This window comes from Dipodomys spectabilis, unplaced genomic scaffold (assembly GCF_019054845.1).
Source record: "Dipodomys spectabilis isolate Male_0828 unplaced genomic scaffold, ASM1905484v1 ptg000045l, whole genome shotgun sequence".
NCBI lineage: Eukaryota > Metazoa > Chordata > Mammalia > Rodentia > Heteromyidae > Dipodomys > Dipodomys spectabilis.
The window spans coordinates 5,589,945-5,612,887 of NW_024870722.1; the positions used below are offsets into that span (position 1 = coordinate 5,589,945).

The following is a 22,943-nucleotide window of genomic DNA, read 5'->3' on the forward strand; positions in this document are numbered from 1 at the left end:
TCCTCCCCCTCCCCCCACCCCCACTCAGCTTTCTTTCTTGTCAATGTCTCTCTTGCTCTGGGATGATTTCCACTTACCCTTGGAACAGGTCTCATTGATAACTAAAGGGGTTACAATTATTAATAAGATCACTCTTTTCAAAAAAAATAAAAAGCATGTGCTTTTTATAGGCATGTCTATGCTGCATGCCAGTGGTTTATGCCGGTAATCATAGCTACTCACAAGGCTGAGATCTGAGGATGGAGGTTCAAAGCCAGCCTAGGTAGGCAAATCTGTGAGACCCTTATCCCCAACAAACTACCAAAACATCCAGAAGCAGAACAGAGCTGTGACTCAAGTGGTAGAGCACTACCCCTGACCAAAAAAAAGCTTAGGGACAGTGCCCAGGCCCCAAGTTCAAGTCTCAAGACTGGCATGTGTGCACACACCCACACCCACGAACATCTATATGCCAGCCAGATCTTCCCAGAGTGACCTCCTTTTCTTTGCTTCAAATGGTCTTTCCTTTCATCATCAGGAACCAGAATCTAATAAGAACTTTTTATAAAAGTAGCCCTCAAACGACATCTCCTAGCTCTGCCAGGCCACTAGTTTGAACGGAAATGGAGACCTGAGGAATGGAGGAAGGCTGACTTTTTTTCCATGATCTATGATACCACAGTGCTCAGAGAGTGAGTCAGAGGGAAACTAGCCCTTTGTCTAAAGCCTCCCCTACATGATAGCCTCCAAATGTGTTCGAAAAATCAATCAGATAGAAAAATGCTACAAAGTAAAATGGAGTACCACTCCAGGAAATGTGATAGTTGTCGTGTAATTTAAAAGATTTTCAAAATATACATAAAACTTCTATACTGAAGCATGGCCAGAATATCATAAGAAATACCAAGAGTGTTTTTTTTAAATAAAGGAATATACTTTATCTTACAAAGGTAGCTCACACTTATAATCCTAAACTCCTCAAGAGGCTGAGATCTAAGGATTGTGGTTCAAAATCAGCCCAGGCAGGACAGTCTGTGTTATTTTTATCTCCAATTAACTACCAGAAAACCAGAAGTAAAGCTATGGCTCAAGTTATAGAGTGCTATGAGAAAAATTTCTGGGACAACACCCAGGGACCCTGAGTTCAAGCCCTAAGACTGGCACCAAAAATTTAAAAAATAGAAATCTAAAAATGTTTCCTTTTACCCTCTGTGACCTTAACCCAAAAGTTAGCTAGTCACTCTTCCCCCTTAAGATACAGGTAAACTTTGGAAAGCAGTATGGAGCTTCCTCAAAAGGCTACACATAGAGCTCCCCTATGACCCAGCAATCCCACTTTTGGGCATTTACCTAAATGATCACAAACAAGGCCAAACTAAAGCTACCAACACAACTATGTTTATCACAGAATTATTCACCATGGCTAAGATATGGAACCAACCCAGATGCTCCTCAGTAGAAGAATGGATCAAGAAAATGTGGTACACACACACACACACACACACACACACACACACACACACACACACACACACACACACACACACACACACACACACTGGAATTCTATGCCTCCATCAGAAAGAATGACATCACCCCATTTGTTAGGAAATGGAAAGACTTGGAAAAAATTATATTAAATGAAGTAAGCCAGGCCCAAAGAAACATAGGTCCCATGGTTTCCCTTATTTGCAATAACTAGTATATATCTAGGACAAGCAGAAAAGGTCAAAAGCTACGTACATATGACCATATAAGATGATGCTAAGCAAAATGAGCTCCAACATAGGGACACAAGAGATTTTATCTTTGTTGTTGTTGTTTTTAATGTACTATGTGTTTGTTTGTTTCTTTTGTATGTTCTTCACCCATGGTATAACCTCTGTTTTTACTGTATTTGATTCCGGTGCCCGGCATCTTGTATATACATTTTTCTAATTTGGGGAGGGGAAAGGAAATAACAAAATGCTGAAATAATGCTGGCCCATTGTAACAATGAAATGTATGAGACACTATGTTGAAAACGAACTTGACAGCTTCAGGGGGAGGGAGAAGTTGGGGACGTAGGGAGGGGAGGGATGGTAGGGGAAAAACAAAGGAGGGGGTAAAAATCCTCAATAGGAAATATACTCATTACCTTACTCATGTAACTGTAACCCCTTCATACAATATATATATATATATATATATATATATATATTGTATATTGTATATATAGTATGTATATATATATATATATATATATATATATACCCCTTTGTAAAAAATATATGCTTAAAAAAAAGATCCAGGTAAGATGCACCTGAATCTGCATCCCGTGTCCAGCACTCCATACAATTACTCATGGGTCACTATCTCAGGGTGACCTCTGACTGCCATGTTAAACCACTACTGCGCATGTACACCCTCCAGATACTGCTCCTGTAATCCAGCAATTGCCCTTGAAACATCAACAGATGTCAGGGCCTTGCTAGAAGCATCTTTCAAAACAGACATGTTGGAGCCCTCTTTTATGTTTCCCTCTGCTGTCAGTTTTCTTACCTCGTTCGTGAACTCAGCACTCACTTCTTGAATAGGGGCCTACACACTATTCTAAAGATGCAAAAAGAAAAAAAAAGAACAGAATTGATTTTCACAGTGTGCACCAGAGCTGTGCCTCTTCCATTCCTCTCTGATTCATCCCTTCTGTCCATCACTTTTGTCCTGGTCTTCCTCAGTCTTCAAACTTGCTTTTACTTCTAGCTTGCAGCTTTACCTCTGCCCCTTGCTCTGAACTTGCCCTCTCTATACATGGTGATTGTTCCAAATTTCTGACCTGGGTATTTCTCTGCTTAAAACCCTTGTTAGGGATCCTTTCTGTAGTCAGCCTCCCTTGTCATCACACATATGCTCCCCAAAAGCAAATCTCTGTCTGACTTGACAGGCTTATCCCTGAGAAGGTACCACATGATTCTCCATCCATACCATTTAGGAAAATTGGGTATTTCCCCAACATCCCATTACTTGATGCTTTGTTTGTTAGTCTGTTGTTCTGTATGTCTGGGATGCCCTTTTCCCCTCAGATTTCTTCTCATCTTTAAATAATGAGTAAACATTGTCCCTCTGAATTATCCTACCTGACCCCACCCACCAACCTGCAGACCAGTGTCCTTGCCTTTCTACCTTTGGTGGGAGATAGATCGCCAGATAGCCACAATGACACATTGTGGAAATCAGATCTAGAACTGTGGCAACTGTAGTTAATGTAGGAATTTATAATTTGGGCATGGGTTGTATGCCTTGTTAAAAGAAAGTTCATATAGCAAGCCGAAATTAACCTCAAAAATGATATACTGATAGCTCTGTGATAGAACCCTGGTCTAGCATTTGAGAGGTCCTGGGTTCAATCCCAGCACCTCAAAGAATAAATAAAGAAAAGAAAAGGGAGATAATAAATCTGTCTGAACCACCATTTTGTCTGCTGAAAAAATGGGGATAGTAATAAATACAAAGTCATTAGAAGATTTAGCCTCTGTCTGTGCAGCATCGATTATGTGATAGCCTCTCTAAATAAGAGCAATTTATGTTGTTGTTTTTTTCTGGTGTCATTGGCGTTTGCATGCTGACTTACCACACTGGCCTCCCATCATACAGGCCCAGGAGGAAGGATATTCATGAACACAGCTCCCCTCTGGCTTCCCAGCTATTCTGTGAGATGGGATTCATCTCTTAGTCAAGGCCAACGTCAAGACTGATTGTGATGTCCTTGGTATGTGGGGCTTCCATTGTGTTGTTCTTTATGCCTGAGAGAGCTGAGGCCTGTAGTCTATCCTGAGAAGGCCATAGCCTGTGGTTCCCCCACTACCCATGGCTGACACACATCGTTTGGTTGTGGTATATACCTACAAGCATAGGAAAGCACTTCCACCAGAAAGTCTAGATATAAATATTCTCCCTGAATACAGGTGGACCCATTGCAACAATGAGATGTACAAGTCGTTATGTCGACAACGAACTTTACAACTTTGGTGGGGGCGGGGAGGAGGATGGGAAGGGAAGGGAAGGGGAAACAAAGGAGGAGGCTACAATGCTTGATAAGAAATGTACTCATTATCTTGCCCATGTAATTACAACCCCTCTGTACAGTATTTTCACAATAAAAAATCAATCAATCAATCAATATTCTCCCTGAAATTTATATAAGTGAAGGCTGTGAATTGGGTATAGTGGCAAGTGCTTGTCATCCCAGTTCTGAGGCAGGCTAAGGCAAGAAGGAATTGAGTTCCAGGCCAACTGGGCCACATAATGTGATCCCATCTCAACCAACCAACCAACACACAAAAATTGATAGCCACCATAACCCCTATGAGAAAATGCCTTAAAGAGAATCAGCCACCAAGTAACCACTGTTCAGTACTGTTCTCGTAGGTGACAGTGTTAAGTGCCCAGAGTCCAGCATGGTTGTGAATAAGTAGTGAATGCCTGTTCCACAGTGGGCATCTCCCAACCCCTGCCACTCTCGCCATCCCTGGGAGAGTGTAGTGTTGACTACAAACTTCACCTATGACTCTATTTGACTAGCCTGCTCTTTCTAAGCTAGACTGTTCATTCTTTCCGTCATTTAACAAAGATTAATTGAGAGTCTAATTCTTGTCAGATTCTTGGCTAGGTTTTGGTTCAAAAGAAATTATTAACAAATCAGACCTGTCTGCATGGAGGTTGCCATCTAGTAGATCACTGGTGATACTGACATCATGTAGAGTCCTTTAGAGGGTATTGCCACCTTCAAAAGGACACGTTGAAAAGGTATGTCTGTCTTTTTCTGTTGACAGATGCAGGACGTGTCTGTGTCTGTGATGTGTGTGTATGTGAGGAGCTAGATAGCATAATATAACCCATCAAATATTGTTTGAAAAGAGGGGTAAGAGAAAGGAGGTAAAGAAATACAAGAGGAGGAGAAATTATTCAAAGTTTATCATACATATCTATGGAACTATTATAATGAACCCCCTCTATACTATGAATGTATGAAAATTAAAAATTAACCAAAAACAAACGTGTTACAGTTCGGGGACTTGAACTCAGAGCCTAGACGCTGTCACTGGGCATCTTTGGCTCCAGACTTGTGCTCTGCTGTTTGAGCAGAGCTCTACTTCCAGCTTTGGGGGGATAGTTTATTAAAGATGAGTCTCATGTACTTTTCTGTCTAGGCTGGCTTTGAACCATGATCTTCAGATCTTAGCTTCCTGAGTAGCTAGTATTCTAGGCATGAGCCACCAGTGCCCAGCCCCCCCAAAAAATATTTTTTTAAGCAAAGCCTTGAGTTTGGAAGTCATAAATCACAAAGTTCCTGTTGTATAGACAGCCCTCCTTTTGGGCAGAGGTCCTACTCAGGAATTCTGGGTGCCAGTCCTGAGATTCTCCTGGGGTCCAGTGAGAGCATAAAAAGTCGAATCAGGGGCTGGGAAGGTGGCTCAGTGGTAGAGTGCTCGCCTTGCATGCATGAGGCCCTGGGTTCAACTCCTCAGTACCACATAAGCAGAAAAAGCAAGAAGTGGTGCTGTGACTCAAGTGGTAGAGTGCTAGCCTTGAGCTGACGAGCTGAGAGAAAGTGCCCAGGCCCAGAGTTCAGGCCCCACGACTGACAAAAAAATAACAGCAACAAAAACAACAACAACAAGGAACATTGAATCAGACTGGATCAGTGTCTTCTTAGAGGTCATCTGCAAAGCCAGTGTTTCCCTTTGTTTTCTGGACTGCAGAGGCCCTGGAAGAGGTTCTGGATTAGCAGGACTAGCAGAGTGTGGCCTGGTAAGTGGCCATTTACCAACCTCAACAGAGCAACACCATGCTTTCACAAAACTCATACCTGCCCTGTTGTCCAGTGTTAGGTACAAGCCCATCCCTTCTCCCCACAAGTCGACACACTCCAGGCTACGCTGTGGTTCTGCTGGGTTTCCCACTGGGGCTTGAACACCCCCTTCCAGTCTCCTCAGTGATAGAGAAAGCTATTTTAGTCTCTTCAGTTTTCCTGGGAAGAGATAGTCCCACTGGCTACAACCATATCACCTCTGATATGTTGGTAAGTGCTGCTGAAGGAAAGCTGTTCTGTGCCCCCTCTTCTCTCCTGAGCTGCTAGAAACTCAATGTCATTCACTTCATGCCCCCAAATGGTGAGCCCCTGGTCTGGGGCTCCCATCCATGCACTTGTGTTAGGTTTGGGAAACCTGAGATAGCAGAGTGGCCTTCTGTGCACCACCAAAACCAGTATGTTACAGGAGGTGTAAGTAAATTGCCTGACTGTCTCAGGAGTTGACCCGCGTCCACCCCATCAAGGAGGGTCTGTTTGCATGGTAAGCATGGTAGGCTTGTCCCCCTGTCCCCAGATCATGAGTACTCTGCTCTTAGTTCTGTTATCAGGGATGCTGTCTATGTAACTGAGCAGCCATTCCATTTTATAAAGCTATCAAAACCACATTTTTCTTCAGGAAATGAGGTCAGTTAGAGTGCTCCAATAATTGCAATAATACTAACAGCTACCATATTCAAGCCTCTCTTTCATGTCGGGTATGATGCACGTGTTATCTTACCTAATCATCATCAGAACCTGAGAGGTCTTATTTCAAAGGAGGATCCTGGGCTCAGACTCTGAGAAAGATGTGGTTTAGACCCAGATGTGTCCCACTCCAAAGATGCTCAGTATGTGCCCTGGGAGCTGGCCCACCAGGTTCCTCATCTAAGTTCTTACCAGATGGTGTTAGACAACTTACTAATATTTCTCCCTCCTGTTTCCTCATTCGTAAAACTGGAATAATCATGGTAACCTTTACAAGTACTGTGATGTTTAAATAATACGTGGATTTAAAATAAGCAACCAGTAAATGTTCATTTCCTCCCTCCTAACTCATGATCTGATGACACAATTTTTGCAGACAGTGCAAGGAAAGTTTAGCCTGGCATGTTCATGAAATCCCACTAGCTCAGCGGCTCCTAGCCCCAACCTGGTCCTTCGTTTGTTCTGGAAGGAGCATTTATTGTGCCCATAAGAAGGAAAAGAATCACATCACTGACCCTTTCCCTTTGCCGGAATTGCATTTTCTACTCCAGTGCACCTCTGTGTGTTTCTGGAACCATGTGTCTTAGAAATGCAGACAACTCTTCTAAAACCAACGGAACATGGTAGCATCTTTTTCCTCCCTCCAAATTTACCAGCTTATGATATTGGCCAGTGGTAGGGTACAAGGATGGATTAGTATTTTACTTTCAAAGAGATGAGTGGCCCACAAAAGAAACTGAGTGTATTTAGTGAAGTAATTCTGTAGGCTAGAGGAGAGAAGAATGTTATCTAAAAGAGAAAAATCATATTGGAACAATAGCAAAGGCTTCAGTGGGTCTGTGACCTGCAGCTGTTGGGATGTTCCATGAGGCTAGTCAGTAGCAAGCATATCGTCCTGTACTGTATGCCAAGTGTGTGGAATTAACAATGAGCTTGAGCCCCTGAGTGGCTGAATTCAGGTTAACCAGTTGGCAGACAGGGAAAAGAGAAGCAGCTTTTGTTTTTATCCTTTTCTATGTCCTGTTTGTTTCTCCTTGATGCTGCTTCTGATTGGCTGTTCAATGAGGTACACATCAAGTATCATCACTGAGATATTTAGTCAAGTACAGTAGTCAACTAGAGACTCACCAAAGCCTTCTATGTTAACAAAAGCTGCCAATGCCTCTGACTTTTGTGCTGTTTTTCTATTCATAGACAGGTATAATTAATACATCTCTTGTTTACTATCTTGTTTGCTGTTTACTTGTTTTTATGCTGCCTCTAAGCTTTACAAGGGAGCTTTCTCTCCCCCCTTACAAGACATTCCAAGTTGCTAGGACCATGCCTGGCACATAGTAGGTGTATGATAAATGTTTTTCAAAGGTAAAAGGAACAGGAAAGCTAGTGAAGTTAGGGTTAGTGTGCCGAAAAGCAATTATAAAGAAAAATATGGTAACATAAACAGAAAATGATCCTTTTACTCATTGATGAATGAAAAAACTGCATTGACAGTGTTGGAGGCATGGCTCAGTACATAGAAGGACATAGAAACCAATGAGCAAAAGTGTCAGGAACCGAGTCCCAGGCTCCAACCCAAAAGAAAAAGAAACTCATTTCAATAAGTGAGGTAAATGGTTGCCATCTTTACATATCTGTGTTTTCTGCTGTCTAAAACTCATATCTGACTTTTCAGATGCTTCACTTACATTTATCATTTCAAATTTAATGTCTATTCAGTCATTCATTCTGTTACCTACTACATGACAAACATGGCGTTTACTGAACTAATGTAAGCTGCACCATTAGCATCTATTCACGTAACACGATTGGGTCCAAAACAAATCAGCCACCTTAAAGAGTATAGCTCTATATGTTGCATTAGCTAAAACATGGAAGTGTTGAGGCCAAATCCAAAGTTTGATATCTCTTTTAAAAAAAATTTTATTGTCAAAGTGATGTACAGAGGGGTTACAGTTACATAAGTAAGGTAATAAGTACATTTCCTGTCAAACTTGTTATCCCTTCCCTCATTTTTCTCCTACTTTCCCTCCCTCCCCCAGCCTTCCCCACAAGTCGTACAGATCATTTCCAACATATTGTCTTTACAAACCTACTACTTTCTGCCTAGAATGAGTAATTGACCTGGGAAATTCACACACAAAATAATTTTACTGCCAACCACACATTGTGGCCATAACCCAAGCTAGCAGTCTCACCAACTCTTGCTGCTAGCCCCCGATGATGCCTGAACACAACATCACCAAAACAACATACAGCTCACTACCAGCCGAGTGTCGGCCAAAAAACACCATCCTGTGTGTAAGTAGCAGACTATTTATACATAGTGTTGTTCTGAATTAGAACTGAATTGTTCTAAATACAGGAACAGAGAGAGAGCCCACATACACATCAGAACTGAGGTAGAAGTATACTAAACGGACTCTAAATTATATTGACTGTACGGATATTTTAGTATACGTATACACTGGGACAGTTAAGTTGAACACATGGGAAAATGCTCCCCAGCAAAAGCAAGAGTAGAGCCCGGAAAGGAACTGAGAGAAGTGGTATGGGGAGGAGGGGACCATGACAGATGCATTGCGAATTACATTAGTGAATTGTATATCCTACTGACACCCAGCATGGTATGTATATATTTAGTTATTATGATCATTTCTCTTTGCCTTCCCCTGTGGTAGTTAATTTGGGGGGAGGGGGGCGATCGGGCATGGAGCTTGAACTTAGGGCCTGATTGCTGTCCCTGAGCTCATTTTGCTCAAAGTTAGCACTCTACTACTTTAAGCCACAGTGCCACTTCTGGTCTTCTGGTGGTTGATTGGAGATAAGCATCTCACGGACTTTCCTGCCTGAGCTGACTTTGAACCTGGATCCTCAAATCTCAGCCTCCTGAGTAGCTAGGTTTACAGATGGGAGCCACCGGCACCTGGTTTGATGGTGGTAGTAAATTTTATGTGTCACTTAGACTAGGCCCCAGGGTGTCCAAATATCATCAAATATTATTTCAGTTGGAATGTGTGTAAATCTGACCAGTCACTCACAGTTTCCCTCTGTTCTGATCACAGCTTTTTAGAAAACTAAGGGCGTCAAAGGGTCTATGGTCAAAAAGAAAGGTTGAATAACACAAGGTTAAGCAAAGTTCAGTAGCTTTCTTTCCATTTAGTGTTCTGCAATGAAATGAATCACCCAAAGAGGGTTGTCATATGCTTATAACAACTGTGTGGACCAGGAACCCCTGCCAAATTGAGGGTCCACTCTGTTGGTTGGGTATGCTGCTCTTAAGAAAACCAAGCAATAGACTCTTATAAAAGGTATGTTTTCTTTAAAAGAGAATGGTTTTTTTTGTTCTGATTAAGGAGAGTTGGAGCTAGAGGTCAGTAAATTGACTCAATAAAGGGTCATCTGCCCTGTAGAACATCTGAAGATGAAAGGTAGTTCTTCTTACAGCTTCTTACCGCTCCTGAGGTAGACACTCTAGGTGCATGTCGTCTGGCTACATTCTGCATAAATGGATCTCAGGGAAGGTCTGGCCATGCTGCTAACCAGTCAGCTTCTCCCAGGGAAAGACAGTTCTGGAGATGCACATAGTGCACATAGATCTTTCACATAGTGGCTTTGGTGGTGTAACCTAGGAATGTGTGTCATTAGAAAGTAAAGAGAACTGGTGAACACAAGTTAGCATGGCATTCTGCAAATAGCTGACACTCCTCAAATGTTGGGAAACAAAAAAAAAATGGTGGTCAGGTTTTTGTTGGGTTTGGTTGATATGAACTCAGGACTTCACACTTGCTAGGTAGGTGCTCCACCGCTTGAGCAACTCCTGTAGCCCTTTTTGTTTTAGTTTGTTTTTAAAAATTCATATAGGGTCTCACACTTGTATGGAGCTGATCTTAGACCTTGATCCTCCCACATCTACCTTCTACCTAGCTGGATTACAAGTGTACGTGAGCATATCAAAACCTTCTTTACAAGTAAGGTCTGACTCCATTTTTCTCTCCTGAGTCTGGCCTCGAACTGTCATTCTTCCATGTCTGTCTCCCATGTATCTACAACTGCAGATATTTACCAAAACAGCCAGCTGAAGTTTTTAATAATTATTTTTTTTCTATTTCAAAGAACTAATTTTTCATCTTTGTATGTTATCCTAGATTTTTATAAAATGTGTGAATTTGAATAGTTTCATTCATTTTTCTCCAATTTATAACCCCAGGGATTGTTGGTGAAAGCCTTGTAGGTTTAAATAAATCACAATGAAATCTTCTGCTTTTTGGCTGTAATATGCAGAATCTCATAAAGTAAAATTATAGGCGATTATAAAATCCATCACTGTCAGAAGCCAGATGGTACCTCCCAGATAGAGTGAGGGCTGATGTTTTCTCAGCTGAACCAATAAAATAAATTGAAACAGTAATGAAATGGAAAAGGAGATTCTTCTCAGCCTCCTGCTCTGTTCTTCTTAGTTTTATTGTGGATAACCAGACTAAAGTTTGATTTTTCAACTTCATTTCCCCCAAAACTTCTGGGTTCTCTAGACCAAGATTGTATGTCTATGTTGTTGTTCGTTACAGATACCAAATTCCCTCCAGATCTCAAAAATAATCAGTCTTATCTCATGTCCCTGCCATAAACCCAGAACCTTGCAGAAACCAATTTTCCTCAAGTCCTGTTATACAGGACAGAGACCCCAGACTTCCTAGAGTTCCTGTATTCATTGTTAGCCAGCACACTGGTGTGTGAAGGGAAAAGGTATATTTTTTTCCAAGTAGACTATTTCTTACCTTTATATACTACCGGAGCAGCATGGCAGGGCTGGAAATGTAGTTCAGAAGAAGCTCAAGACCGTGGGTTCCATCCCCAGCATGGCCAAACAAACAAACAAGAATAACAACAACCAAAAAAAGCTTTAAAAAAAGTGAAGATTAGAAGGCTCAACCTCAAGGTGCAGTCCATGTTAGGGATTTGGGGTTTGTTTTGTGTTGTGTTTATTTTCTTCTGATCCTGTGTTCTTGCCTCAAGATTCATGGTGTGAGTATTATAGGAGCCCAAATCATTGGGAGTGAGCGTGTTAACCACTTAGACTGCTATTCAACTTGACTTTTTATATCTCATCTGCAAAGTTTCAAGCATGGAGAAGTTAGAAAAAGAACGTTTTTTTTCTGATGAATACGTTGTAGTGGTTTTAAACTGAGGACTCCCTGTAGACTGGAACATAACACCTAGAAAGAGGTTACTAACTCCATAGGAAACATAGACTCATCTATGTGAATAAAAGTGGAGACAAAGAACAGAAAGCAGGAACTATCTATTATTCCCTGTTTAATGGTTCCCAGATCCTGGTTTGTCTGTGAATGACTCTGGTTAAAATCCTTTGGTAACGATAATGTGGATTATTTCCAGAATGGTAATTTTTTAAAACAATGGCTGAAGAGAGCACTTTTTAGTGAACACTTTTGTAGAAAACAATTTGGACCTGAACATGCATGTGAATTCTACCTTTATGAGGAAATTAGAATAAGGATGTGAAGTTTGAAGTCCTTCCCCTAAGGTCTTATCTCCATAGCTGTCTTGCTCAAACTCTGGACCTCTCCTCTTCTAGGTGGGCTTCAGCAAAAGCCAGTAAGGAGATATCATAACAATGAGATTATATTTCACATACATGTGAATTTGTCATTATGTTCTATGCTTTTGTTGCGTGCCTGAAGTAGTTTTTTTTAATCAACAAAAGCAAAAACTATTACTGGAAAAACAAATATGCTGGTGAGTGCTATGGTTTTTGAAAGATTTTTCATTGAACATTTGAGTACGTAACTGGTGGGAACAGTGCACATGACTCCAGTTCAGGTTCAAGGCCAGCCCCAGGCAAACACGCCAGAACCTATCCTAAAGATAACTAAAGTAAGCCAGGCACTAATGGTTCATATCTGTAATCCTAGCCACAGAAGACAGAGATTTAAGGATTGTGGTTCAAAGCCAGACTGGACGGGAAAGCCCAGGAGACTCTTTATTATTAACCACCAAAAAGCCAGAAGTAGAGCTGTGGCTCAAGTGGTAGAGTGAGAAAAAGTTCAAGGACGACACCCAAGCCCTGCATTCAAGCCAAGGATGGGTATCAAAAAAGATAAACAAAAACACTAAAGCAAAAGAGATCTAGGGACAGGGCTAAAGTGGTAGAGCACCTATCTTGTAAACATGAGGTCTTCAGTTCAAACCCTCGTACTAACAGCAACCACACACAAAAAAGTATATGCTATTAGAAGTTTGTCTCACAGCTATCAGAATAACGGAAACTATCACAGCAGTTCATTACCCTGGAAGACCAAATTACCAGTTTTAGGGAACTTAAAGCCCTATGGATTCCTCAGAAATCTTTTTTTTTCCTTTTTGGTTCCGGTCCTGGGGCTTGAACTCAGGGCCTGGGTACTGTCCCCTGACCTTCTTTTGCTCAAAGCTAGTTTCCTACCACTTGAGCCAAATTACCACTTCTGGCCCTTTCTGAGTAGTTTATTAGAAATAAGAATCTCGTGGACTTTTGTGCATGGGGCTGGATTTGAACCAAGATCCTCAGATCTCAGCTTCCTAAGTAGCTAGGATTACAGGCATGGGCCACCAGCACCTGACTTTCTCAGCATTATTCAGACAGTTTAGCAATTTTAAAACAAGGTATGCATGTGAACTGTAAAGCCATTTGTCATTATGCAGTAGAATAGCAACAACTGTAGAATCATGTACATTTGTGGTGATCAAAAAACACAACAAAAAATATATAAGGCAAAGTAAAACATATTGATATTTGGTAATATGGTTTCCTTATAAATAGTGCTTAGTGTGGACTTAGAATTTTAAATGTAGGTAGGATCCAATCATTTAAAGTCTAGATTTTATTTCAATGCCTGAGTTAGAATGGTGATTGATGTATTTGTCTTAAAGTATCATTTACATAGTACCTGTGTTGCAGTCTGGATCTGGAATATTCCCTAGGGCTCATGTTCAAGTCTGATCTCCAGCTAGTGGCACAATTGGGCGGAGGTGGAAATGTGAGGAGGAGGGGCCTAATTGAAGGAAGTAGGTCATTGTGTGTGTGCCCTTGAAGGGGATATTGGGACTTCTGCCTCTTCCAGTCTCTTTCTGCTTCCCTGACACCATGAGTTGAGCAGCTTTGCCACTCATTATGGAGGGGAGCAACTTGCTACATGTACGCCCAAAAGCAATGGACCTGGCCAACCATGAACAGAAATCTCTGAAAGTAGGAGTCAAAATGAGTCTGCCTTTTAATTAGATTTTCTCAGGTATTTTGTCATAGCAACAGAAAACTGACTAACACACTTTGCCAAAAATATATTCATGGGACTTTATTTGCATGATTCTTGTTTGAACTGAATTCCTTCAATTCAGCTCTTACAATCATTCTTAATGGATTAAACAGTCATTATTTTACATGTAGTTAGAGGGATTTTTAAAAATCCATAATACTTGTATCTACATATGGAGGAATGAAGAATTTTTTTTATTTGCTTGAGTTTTCTTATCTGTGTTTCCCAGTGCTTCCCAAAGAGCATATAAGAATTTTTAAATCAGAAAAAGAAATCAAGCTGTAGGCCAGTGGCTCACACTTGTAATCTTATCTACCCAACAGACTGAGACCTAAGGATCAAGATTCAAATCCAGCCCAGGCAGGAAATTTTTATTTCCAATTAATCACAAAAAAAGTATGAAAGTAGAGCTGTGGTTCAAATGGCAGAACACTAGCCTTGAGCAAAAAGTAGGTCAGGGACAGCACTTAGGCCCAGAGTCTAAACCCCAGGACCAGAAAAAAAATAAAAAAGGTTTTGTTTTTTTTTTAATACCAATCATTGAATGATTTTCTATCTGATATAGAACTTTGAGACAACCCTGGAGTCCAGAAGTAACAGGTCAAGTCCATCTTACTTCATGACACATTCTTAAGGTCAAACTTTCGGAGTTTTTTCCATCTCTTACAAAACAGCATGGGTGGGAATTTGGTTTTCCTTTTTGGGTAAAGTTTCTACAAAGCTTGCTGATAAAAGTCATTTTGCTTTCTGCAAAACAATTCAATTGCTGCTGGAGCGAAAAGAAGATGCAGCTGATAATGGATCCAATACTTCAAATTTAGAGCAGAAACAAGGGTCATAGAGATAGAGAGCCCTAACGTACTAAGTGCAGTCCAGCTAAGACAGCCCTTGGCAACCTCTGCTGAAAGCATGCACCTTGCACAGCCTTCTCTCCCCTTTTTGCAAGCCACAGAAACCTAGAGAAGGGATTTTTTTTCCCAGTCCTGGGGCTTAAACTCAGGGTCTGGGCACTGTCCCTCAGCTCTTCATCTCAAGGCTAGTACTCTAGCACTGGAGCCACAGCACCACTTCTGGCTTTTTCTACTTATGTGGTGCTGAGGAATAGAACCCAGGGCCTCATGCATGCAAGGCAAGTGCTCTACCACTGAGCCACCTTCCCAGCCCCCGAGAAGGGAATTTTTTTTGCTCATCTTCAACATGAATCTTTAAAATTTATTTTTCTTTAGGGAAATATCTCACAATAAAAGAGACATAAGTGAAAATGTTAAACAAAATACTCATAATACTTCTGTAAAATTGTGTGCTCTAAGCTGAGAGCTGGTGGCTCACTAGCTATTCAGGAGGCTGAGAGCTAAGAGGATCATGTTTCGAAGCTAGCCCAGGTAGGAAAATCTGTGAAACTCTTATCTCAATTAACCCCCAAAAAGATAGAAGTGGAGCTGTGGCTCAAGTGGTAAAGCACTAGCATTGAGGGGGGAATATATATATCTCACCCAGATCCCTGAGTTCAAACCACGTGTGCAAACATGTACACACACGCACATACACACACACATAAACGCTGTGATTTAGTCATTGCAATGCTGAGTGTGTTAATACACTCCTGCAATCTCAGCACTCAGGAAGCTGAGGCAGGGAATGGTGATTTTGAGTCTTGCCTTGGCTACTTGGCTACTTTGTCTCAGAAACAAATAAAGTCATTCTAAGCCACACTAGCAGCTAGCTAGGCCTGGAGGTCACCTCCAATGCAGTCTATTGAAAAACACCAAAACTTAGAAATTAAAATGATTCTTCAATTTATCTCCTGCTTGCTGATGTGTAACTCCATGGTAGGGTACTTGCTGAGCATGGACGAGTCTCTGGGTTCCATGTCCAGAAATTACAAAAATAAAAGAACATAAAATCTGTAGTGGAAAGCCCTTTTTGTGATTTTTTTCATTGAAAATAGTACATTCCAACCTGTATTTACTGAGTTTGCCTAATAGATGCTTAACCACATAGGAAGATGCATAAATTAATACCCTCATCTCTTGGCTTTTCCTCTGCCATCCCACAACATAGGTCTTGATAGAAATCATCCTAGTCACCAAAGTACTCTCTCCTATTTTCCATCCCCGTGGTGAAAGTTCAAGATGAACAGAAGATTTAAGCCTACATTAAACTACAGGACAAATCTGTTGGCAGAGAAGAAAGTCCTATTCATTAGAATTACACAACATAGCTGTTGTACTTTGTTCCCTCAACATTGCTTTCCTTTTTAATGATGAAAATTTTCTTCACGCCATTGCCAAACACAGGCAAAAAAAAAAAGGGAAGGGGGAACTTTTCCTAATCTTTATGATGCTTTCACCAGATAGCCAATATAAAATACCTTCCAGGATAACTGTGTCTCCTCCGACTTTAGACTTCGTTCTTGGGAAGTGAGAGATAAACAAAGATGGCCTTCATAAATCTTTCTAACATTGTAAATATACATTTCTGGTTCGTTTTCCCTTGGGGGCAATGGGCCAGGTGTGGTTCAACAATTGAGGACATTCTGTCTTTTCTCAAAGATGTCATTGCGTCAAACTTACGGAGGTTTTCAAATTGCTGGAAGCAGCATGCTTTGTAGGAGTTCTACCATAACTGAGAATCAGCTGCTTTTCCATGGCAGCCAGTGTCACCCTTTTGATTGGACTGAGAGGAATCTCTTGAAGAGGAAAAAAAGATGTTTGCTTTCTAAAGAGTAAGATTTCAAGCAAGTATTTAAAATGACGTAGCAACCATTGATGAACCAAGGCGGAATAGTTGTGTTTGGGGCTGAAGTATTTGTTTCTTTTCCCAGAGTGGCCATTAGACCCTTAGTTAAGTATTACTTTGTTCAGGCTGCTATAAGAAAATGCCACAGACCAGGTGCTATAAACAATGGTACTTTATTTTTTCTCTCTGTGATGGAAGCTGGAAGTTCAAGACCAATGTGTCAACGGGCTGGTCTTTCCTGTTACCTTTCCTTTCTCTTCTTCACAGCACCTTCCCTCTGGCAGATATCCATGTCCAAATATGTTGGCTTGAAGCCTACTCAAATGGCTCCCATTTTAACTTATTACCTCTTTAAAGATGCAGTTACATTCTGAGCTCCTGGGAGTTAAGGCTTCAACATATGGATCTGAAGTCATAAAATTCAGTTTGTATACAATTTGCTCTAGAGTTCCAGAAGAGAAAAAGGTATTCATTCACTTTCCACAAGAACAGGCTAGCTTCCACAACAAACATTTTTGAGTGTCCCCTTCTTCCATGTGGAAGAATTGAAATTCCACTCCAAACTTCCCTATGAAGTGGGTGTCATGGTCAGCCCCATTTTGCAGATGAGATCATGGAATCCCATGATCTCATGGACAAGTGTATCATTTGTGTGATGTCCTGGAGCAGAGCACATGTAGAGCAAAGACTTAAATGTAAATAGTCTCATCTAGAGCCTGAGTTCTTCATCTCTTCACAATACCTTTTCCTAGTCTTCTTGGCTGAGGAGAAGCCTGTGTATAGACAGACAATTGTGTTTTTCTCAGTTCTCAATAATACTGAATAGAATTAGGCCTCTAGGCCTCCCTGAAGACTGAGGGGCTAGCTCCAGCTCCACCATCTTGCTAGCTGATCTTACAAGATTAACCTCACTGAGCTTATATCCACACAGATAAAATGGCAGAATTAGACTAGATCCATGCTTTTTCAAACTTTTAAATTAAGATCCATAATAAGATATACACTTTACTTTGCAGCCTAATACACACCCATACACACACACCATAGTGCATAATAATTCCTAAAATAGCCACCCTTGTCTCATATGAATTCCCTGTGATATTTTCTGTTCTGTTTTATCACATTTTATTTATTTATTTTGTAAATACTATATGTGACCTGCTCGATTGGGTCTGTCAAAAGCTGAACTAGATGACCCAATTTAGATTCCTGTAATCCCCACCTCCTTTGCATCTATTGCGATATATGTTTGAATCCCAGATATACAGATATACAGTATATCCCAGATATACAGCCTTTTTTTATTGATTGTGGGGCTTGAACTCTGGGCCTGGGTGCTGTCCCTGAGCTCTTCAGCTCAAAGCCAATACTCTACTGCTTGAACCACAGTGCCACTTCTAGTTTTCTGGTCATTTATTGAGTCTCAGGGATTTTCCTGCCTGGGCTGGCTATGAACTGCGATCTTCAGATCTCAGCCTCCTGAGTAGCTAGGACTGCAGGCATGAGCCACCAGCTCCCGGCCTTATTCAGCCATTTTTTAAAGCAAATGCATACTCCATATTATCAGGCAGTGCATCCTGCTGGCTTCTGCTTTGAGTTCATTGTGTGACAGCAATAATAATAGCCACTTCCATTTATTGTAGTTCCCATGCACCAGAAGTTTGCAACTTGATCTCTTGCAGTCTGTAGGCTGAAGGTGTTACGATCTCTGAGAAAACCAGGGATCAAATATAGCTGATTTTTAAGGCTCCATAAGAATTAGGTAGCCATAGTGAGATGTAAGCCAAGATAAAGTGAAGCCCTCAAATGCAACATATCCTTAGGGACATATAAAACATCCAAGGAAAATTAGAAGTTACTCAAATCTACTGAAGCTTGACATTTCTTCCCTAATGGTTTTCTGTCCCTAGAACACCTTACAGGTCTATGCCATGTATATACTGTGATTATAATCACCTAAGGAGCATTTCCAATCTTTCCATCCCTATGCAGGCCACCTCCCAATTAAGAGAATTTCTGGACTAAATTGTGTCTATTAAAGCTTTTAGGTGGTTCCAATATGCAGCCCAATGTTAGAAACCATTGTCCTGAAATATCTTTTTGGCAGTACCAGGGCTGAACTCAGGGCTTTATACTTGCTAACCTGGCACTCTACCATGTGAGTCACACTTCGTCTTGTTTGTTATTCTTGTTTAGAGTTAGAGTCTTGTAGACTTTTTTTTTTTGCTAAACCTGGCTCTAAGCTCCATTCCATCAGATCTCAGCCTCCTGAGTACCTAGAATTACAAGTGTTAGCCATTGGCATCTGGCCCATTGCTCTGAAGTTTTGGTTAAAGAAATAAAAAAAGAGCCAGGCACCAGTGGCTCACACTTATAATCCTAGCTATTCAGGAGGCTGAGATCTGAGGATTGTGGTTCGAAGCCAGCACAAGTAGGAAAGTCAGTGAGCCTCTTACCTCTAATAAACTACTCAAGAAAGCCAGAAGTAGGTCTATGGCTTAAGTGGTAGAACACTCACCTTGAGCAAAAGAAGCTAAGAGACAGTGCCCAGGCCCAGAGTTTAAGCCCCAGGACCAGCAAGAGGCAGGGAGAGGTGAGACATAAAGAAAAAAATAGCTACAAAGAGCTTTTCCATTTTCCTTCTTGCAACCAAGGACTTAAATACTGCTTAAAGCTTTTTAGCCACTCTTGAAAAGCTGATGTTTGGGACCTTGGCTGTTTCTCTAAAGCATGTACACACAAATCAGATAAACAGTCTTGGTATCTGCTGTCAGCACTTAAGAAAAGCAGAGACAGCCAAGGGCATGGATGAGGAGGTGCTCAAAGCAGCTGAATACTGCTTGAATAGCAGAACACCTATCACTATGATATTTCATAACTCAACTAGCCTAATTTTGGAAGTCACTTTTTTATATAAGTAGAGAAGTCACTGATGGCATTAATCAGACATTAGCGTGAGTAGCAGTCGGCCATAGGCCTGGCAGAGTGGGGATGATGTAGAAACTTAAACCCGACAAAAATCACTATAAATTTGAGAGGCTATCACTTGTTCAGAGAGCCTCTGTGAAAGAGTTCCTTGTTTCCATTTGGATTAAGGTAACTACTGTCAAACTGAGGATTTTCTCTCCTTTCCATTCTCACCGGAACAGGAAGACATCTTTTACCTCACTTCTTATCCCAACTTAACACCTATGTTGTTATAGCCGTAACCCTTGTAGTCCGTAGTCCATTAGAGAATATAACAGACCCACATGCAATGTCACTGTGTTTCTTGCAGTTTTCTTCCCAACAAAGGGTTGTACCACACTGCTGGGATGTTTTGTATATCTGTAATTTTCATAATTCAGAGGATGAAAATGCAGTAGAGTTGGCTCTCTGTATCTGAGGGAGGTTGGTTGAGTCCTTCTCACAAACACCAACAGTCAGCTGCTGTAAGTCATTATATAAGATGGCTTTGTTTGCCTGTAATCCCCACACAGCTTCTGGTATACTTTAAATTGTCTCTAGCTTAGAAAGAATAAATGTTCAGGCTATATTCCTAATAAAGTATAAAGGCTATATAAATAATACTATTCTGATTATGGAATAATGACAAGAAGAAAAGAATCTAATATTTTCAGTTCAGATGCAGTGGGTATGTGCCTGGGTATATGTGTGCTTGTATGTGCATGTGTGTATGTGTGTGTGTGCGTGCGCTTGCGTGTGTGTGTGTGTGTGTGTGTGTGTGTGTGTGTGTGTGTATGTTGGGGCTTGAACTTGGGGCCTAGCCACTGTCCCTGAGCTTTTTTGCTCAAGGCTAGCTAGCACTCTTCCACTTGAGCCACAGCTCTACTTCCCACTTTTTGGTGGTTTATTGGAGATAAGAGTCTCATGGACTTTCCTTCCTGGGCTGGCTTTGAACAATAATCCTCAGATCTCAGCCTCCTGAACTATTAGGATTATAAGTGTGAGCCACTAGCTTCTAGCTTGCAAAGTAGAATCATAGTATCCACAGGTATATGGTCCCTAGGAGACCACAGCTGAGGAATTCTGCTCATGCTCAGGATACAGTAGCATTCAGTGAAGGCTTGCTTCACGTTTCCCATAATGCTACCTGACTCCACTAAGGACTCACTGCCTGTCAACCAGTCTTAAAGTTTTACATCATTATATCAGTTAAGCACATTTACTTTTACCTTGCGTTGGGGGCACCATTTGTTTGTTGGGAGGCAGATTCTCACCCAACTAAGGTCAAGAAAACAGCAGATCACCCAAAGACTTTCAACTGACAGCATCTCTGCATCCACTGAGCTATGGGGATACAGGTATAAGAATTTAAAATTTCTGTTTTTGAAATTTTGAAATCACATGTACCAAATCTATAACTAAGGTGAGCTTCGGGTACTTCTGGTCCACAGTGGGTTAAATCCACCGGCATAGAACCTGTACCTATGAAGGGCTGGCTGGATTCCCATAGCAAAGAAAAACTCCATTCTATTCTGAAGGATGCTCTTGTGCATTTTTATTTTTACACCCCTGACAAATGGCAAGCTCTGGGTACTCTATAGGGACCAAGGGCCTGTGCATCTGTCTGTTCCTGTAACACCGTTCCGTGTTTCCTTGCAGAACGAGGTGGCTACACTACTGAAACCCATTTCAGAGAAGATTCAGGAAATCCAGACTTTCCGAGAGAGGAACCGGGGGAGTAACATGTTTAATCATCTTTCAGCTGTCAGCGAAAGCATCCCTGCCCTAGGATGGATAGCCGTGGTGAGTGTGGATGCATGCTGCCCTTCACCTTGCACATGGTCAGAGTACTGGGGGGTTGGGGGCCACCTTCAGTCTCTGTCATCCACAGTCTGATGCTCTCCTAGGCTGGATGTAGTGCTTCTCCTTACCTTGTTGAAATCCAATGCTTTCTAGTCTGAGGTGTGAGAGTGTTTCACCAACCTTTCCAGACCACGCTCCACCTCCTCTTTTCTCCATGTCTTTATCGTTTTCTTCTTCTTCAAAGTATTTTATTTCTTCTCCTTTTTTTCCCCTTCTATGCTTGGGTGATGGTCCTGTTTTCTCAGTCCCCCAAACCCGGCCCTTATGTCAAGGAGATGAACGATGCTGCTACCTTTTACACTAACAGGGTCTTAAAGGACTACAAACACAGGTACGTACCTTCTTTCACTAGCTGTATGGTCAGTGGATCACTTGTTGCCCATTTGCTAACGTAAAACTTCATTTAATTGCTGATTTCTTTCCAAGGCTTTTCACTGGTGTACTGTTTTACCTTGAAAGAAAAATCTCATCTTCGCAGGAAAAGCCAAATGGGAAATAACATCCATTATCTATATCTGTTTTAGAAAGTCTGCCTTAAGCCAGGCACTAGTGGTTCATGCCTGTAATCCTAGCAGCTCAGGAGGCTGAGATCTGAGGATTGCAGTTTGAAGCCAGCCCAGGGAGTAAGATCCATGAGACTCTTATCTCCAATTAACCACCAAGAAACTGGAGTAAAAGGGTGGGTCCAGGGGCAGAGCTTCAGTCTTTAAAAAAAATTTTTTGCAAAGGTGATATCCAGAGGGGTTACAGTTACATAAGTCAGGCGTGTTTCTTCTTGAACAGAGTTTCCTCTTCCCTCGTTTTTCTCCCAGTTTTTCCCTGCCAAACCCCCTCCTCACAAGTCGTGTAGCTCATTTTCAATATAGTGAGTATCATTGTTGAATTCATTGCCCTTTGTCTCACCATTTCTGTGCTTCCCTTTGCCCTCCCCCCAAATCAGACAAAAGGTACAGAGACCAAAAACAGTGACAAAAGGGGAAAACAAAAACACACGAGTAAATAAAAAACCTCTTGTTTCCATTCCTTGGAGTTCATCCAATAAGCATCATTTATATGATTATATGCATGTTATTGAGCCCTTGTGATCCTCTACTCTAAACATTCACGCGGTGAGACCGAAGGAGTATATTCTTAGGGGAGCTTCAGTCCTGAGTGAAAAAGCTAAGGGACAGTGCTCAGCCCCTGAGTTCAAGCCCTCCCATTGGAACCAAAAAAGAAAAAAGACTGCCTTGATTCTCTTTTAATGGATAATCTGCCCCACTTGAATACATGTTGCTATGTTATGTATCTCTGTAATAATGGGAGCACTTTGTGATGGACTAGAGCAAACTTTCACATTGATCAAGGGAGAATTAATTGGTGCATTAAAAGAATCCAGAAAATAAAGTATAAATTCAGAACAGAGGTGAGCTAGGCCAATAAAGCAGATGGTGAGAGGGAAGCCAGTTAAAATGAAATGGGATTCGGGTAGACAGAGAGAGAAAGGTAAGGAGAGTGCCTATGCAAAGGGCTGTTAAAGTACAAGTGAATCTGAACCATGATGATTTGCTTGAGAAAGGACCTTGCCTTATACA

The 22,943-nt window shown here is 41.3% G+C and overlaps 1 protein-coding gene across 1 annotated transcript in view; it reads left to right on the forward strand.

The window, feature by feature from the left end:
* Cap2 (cyclase associated actin cytoskeleton regulatory protein 2) overlaps positions 1-22,943 on the forward strand; it is a 124,616-nt gene that overhangs the window by 75,978 nt on the left and 25,695 nt on the right. Inside the window, exons 5-6 of the mRNA XM_042678524.1 lie at positions 21,166-21,309; positions 21,615-21,700. Of these exons, the coding sequence (XP_042534458.1) occupies positions 21,166-21,309; positions 21,615-21,700 (230 nt within the window). The remainder of the gene's footprint in view (positions 1-21,165; positions 21,310-21,614; positions 21,701-22,943) is intronic.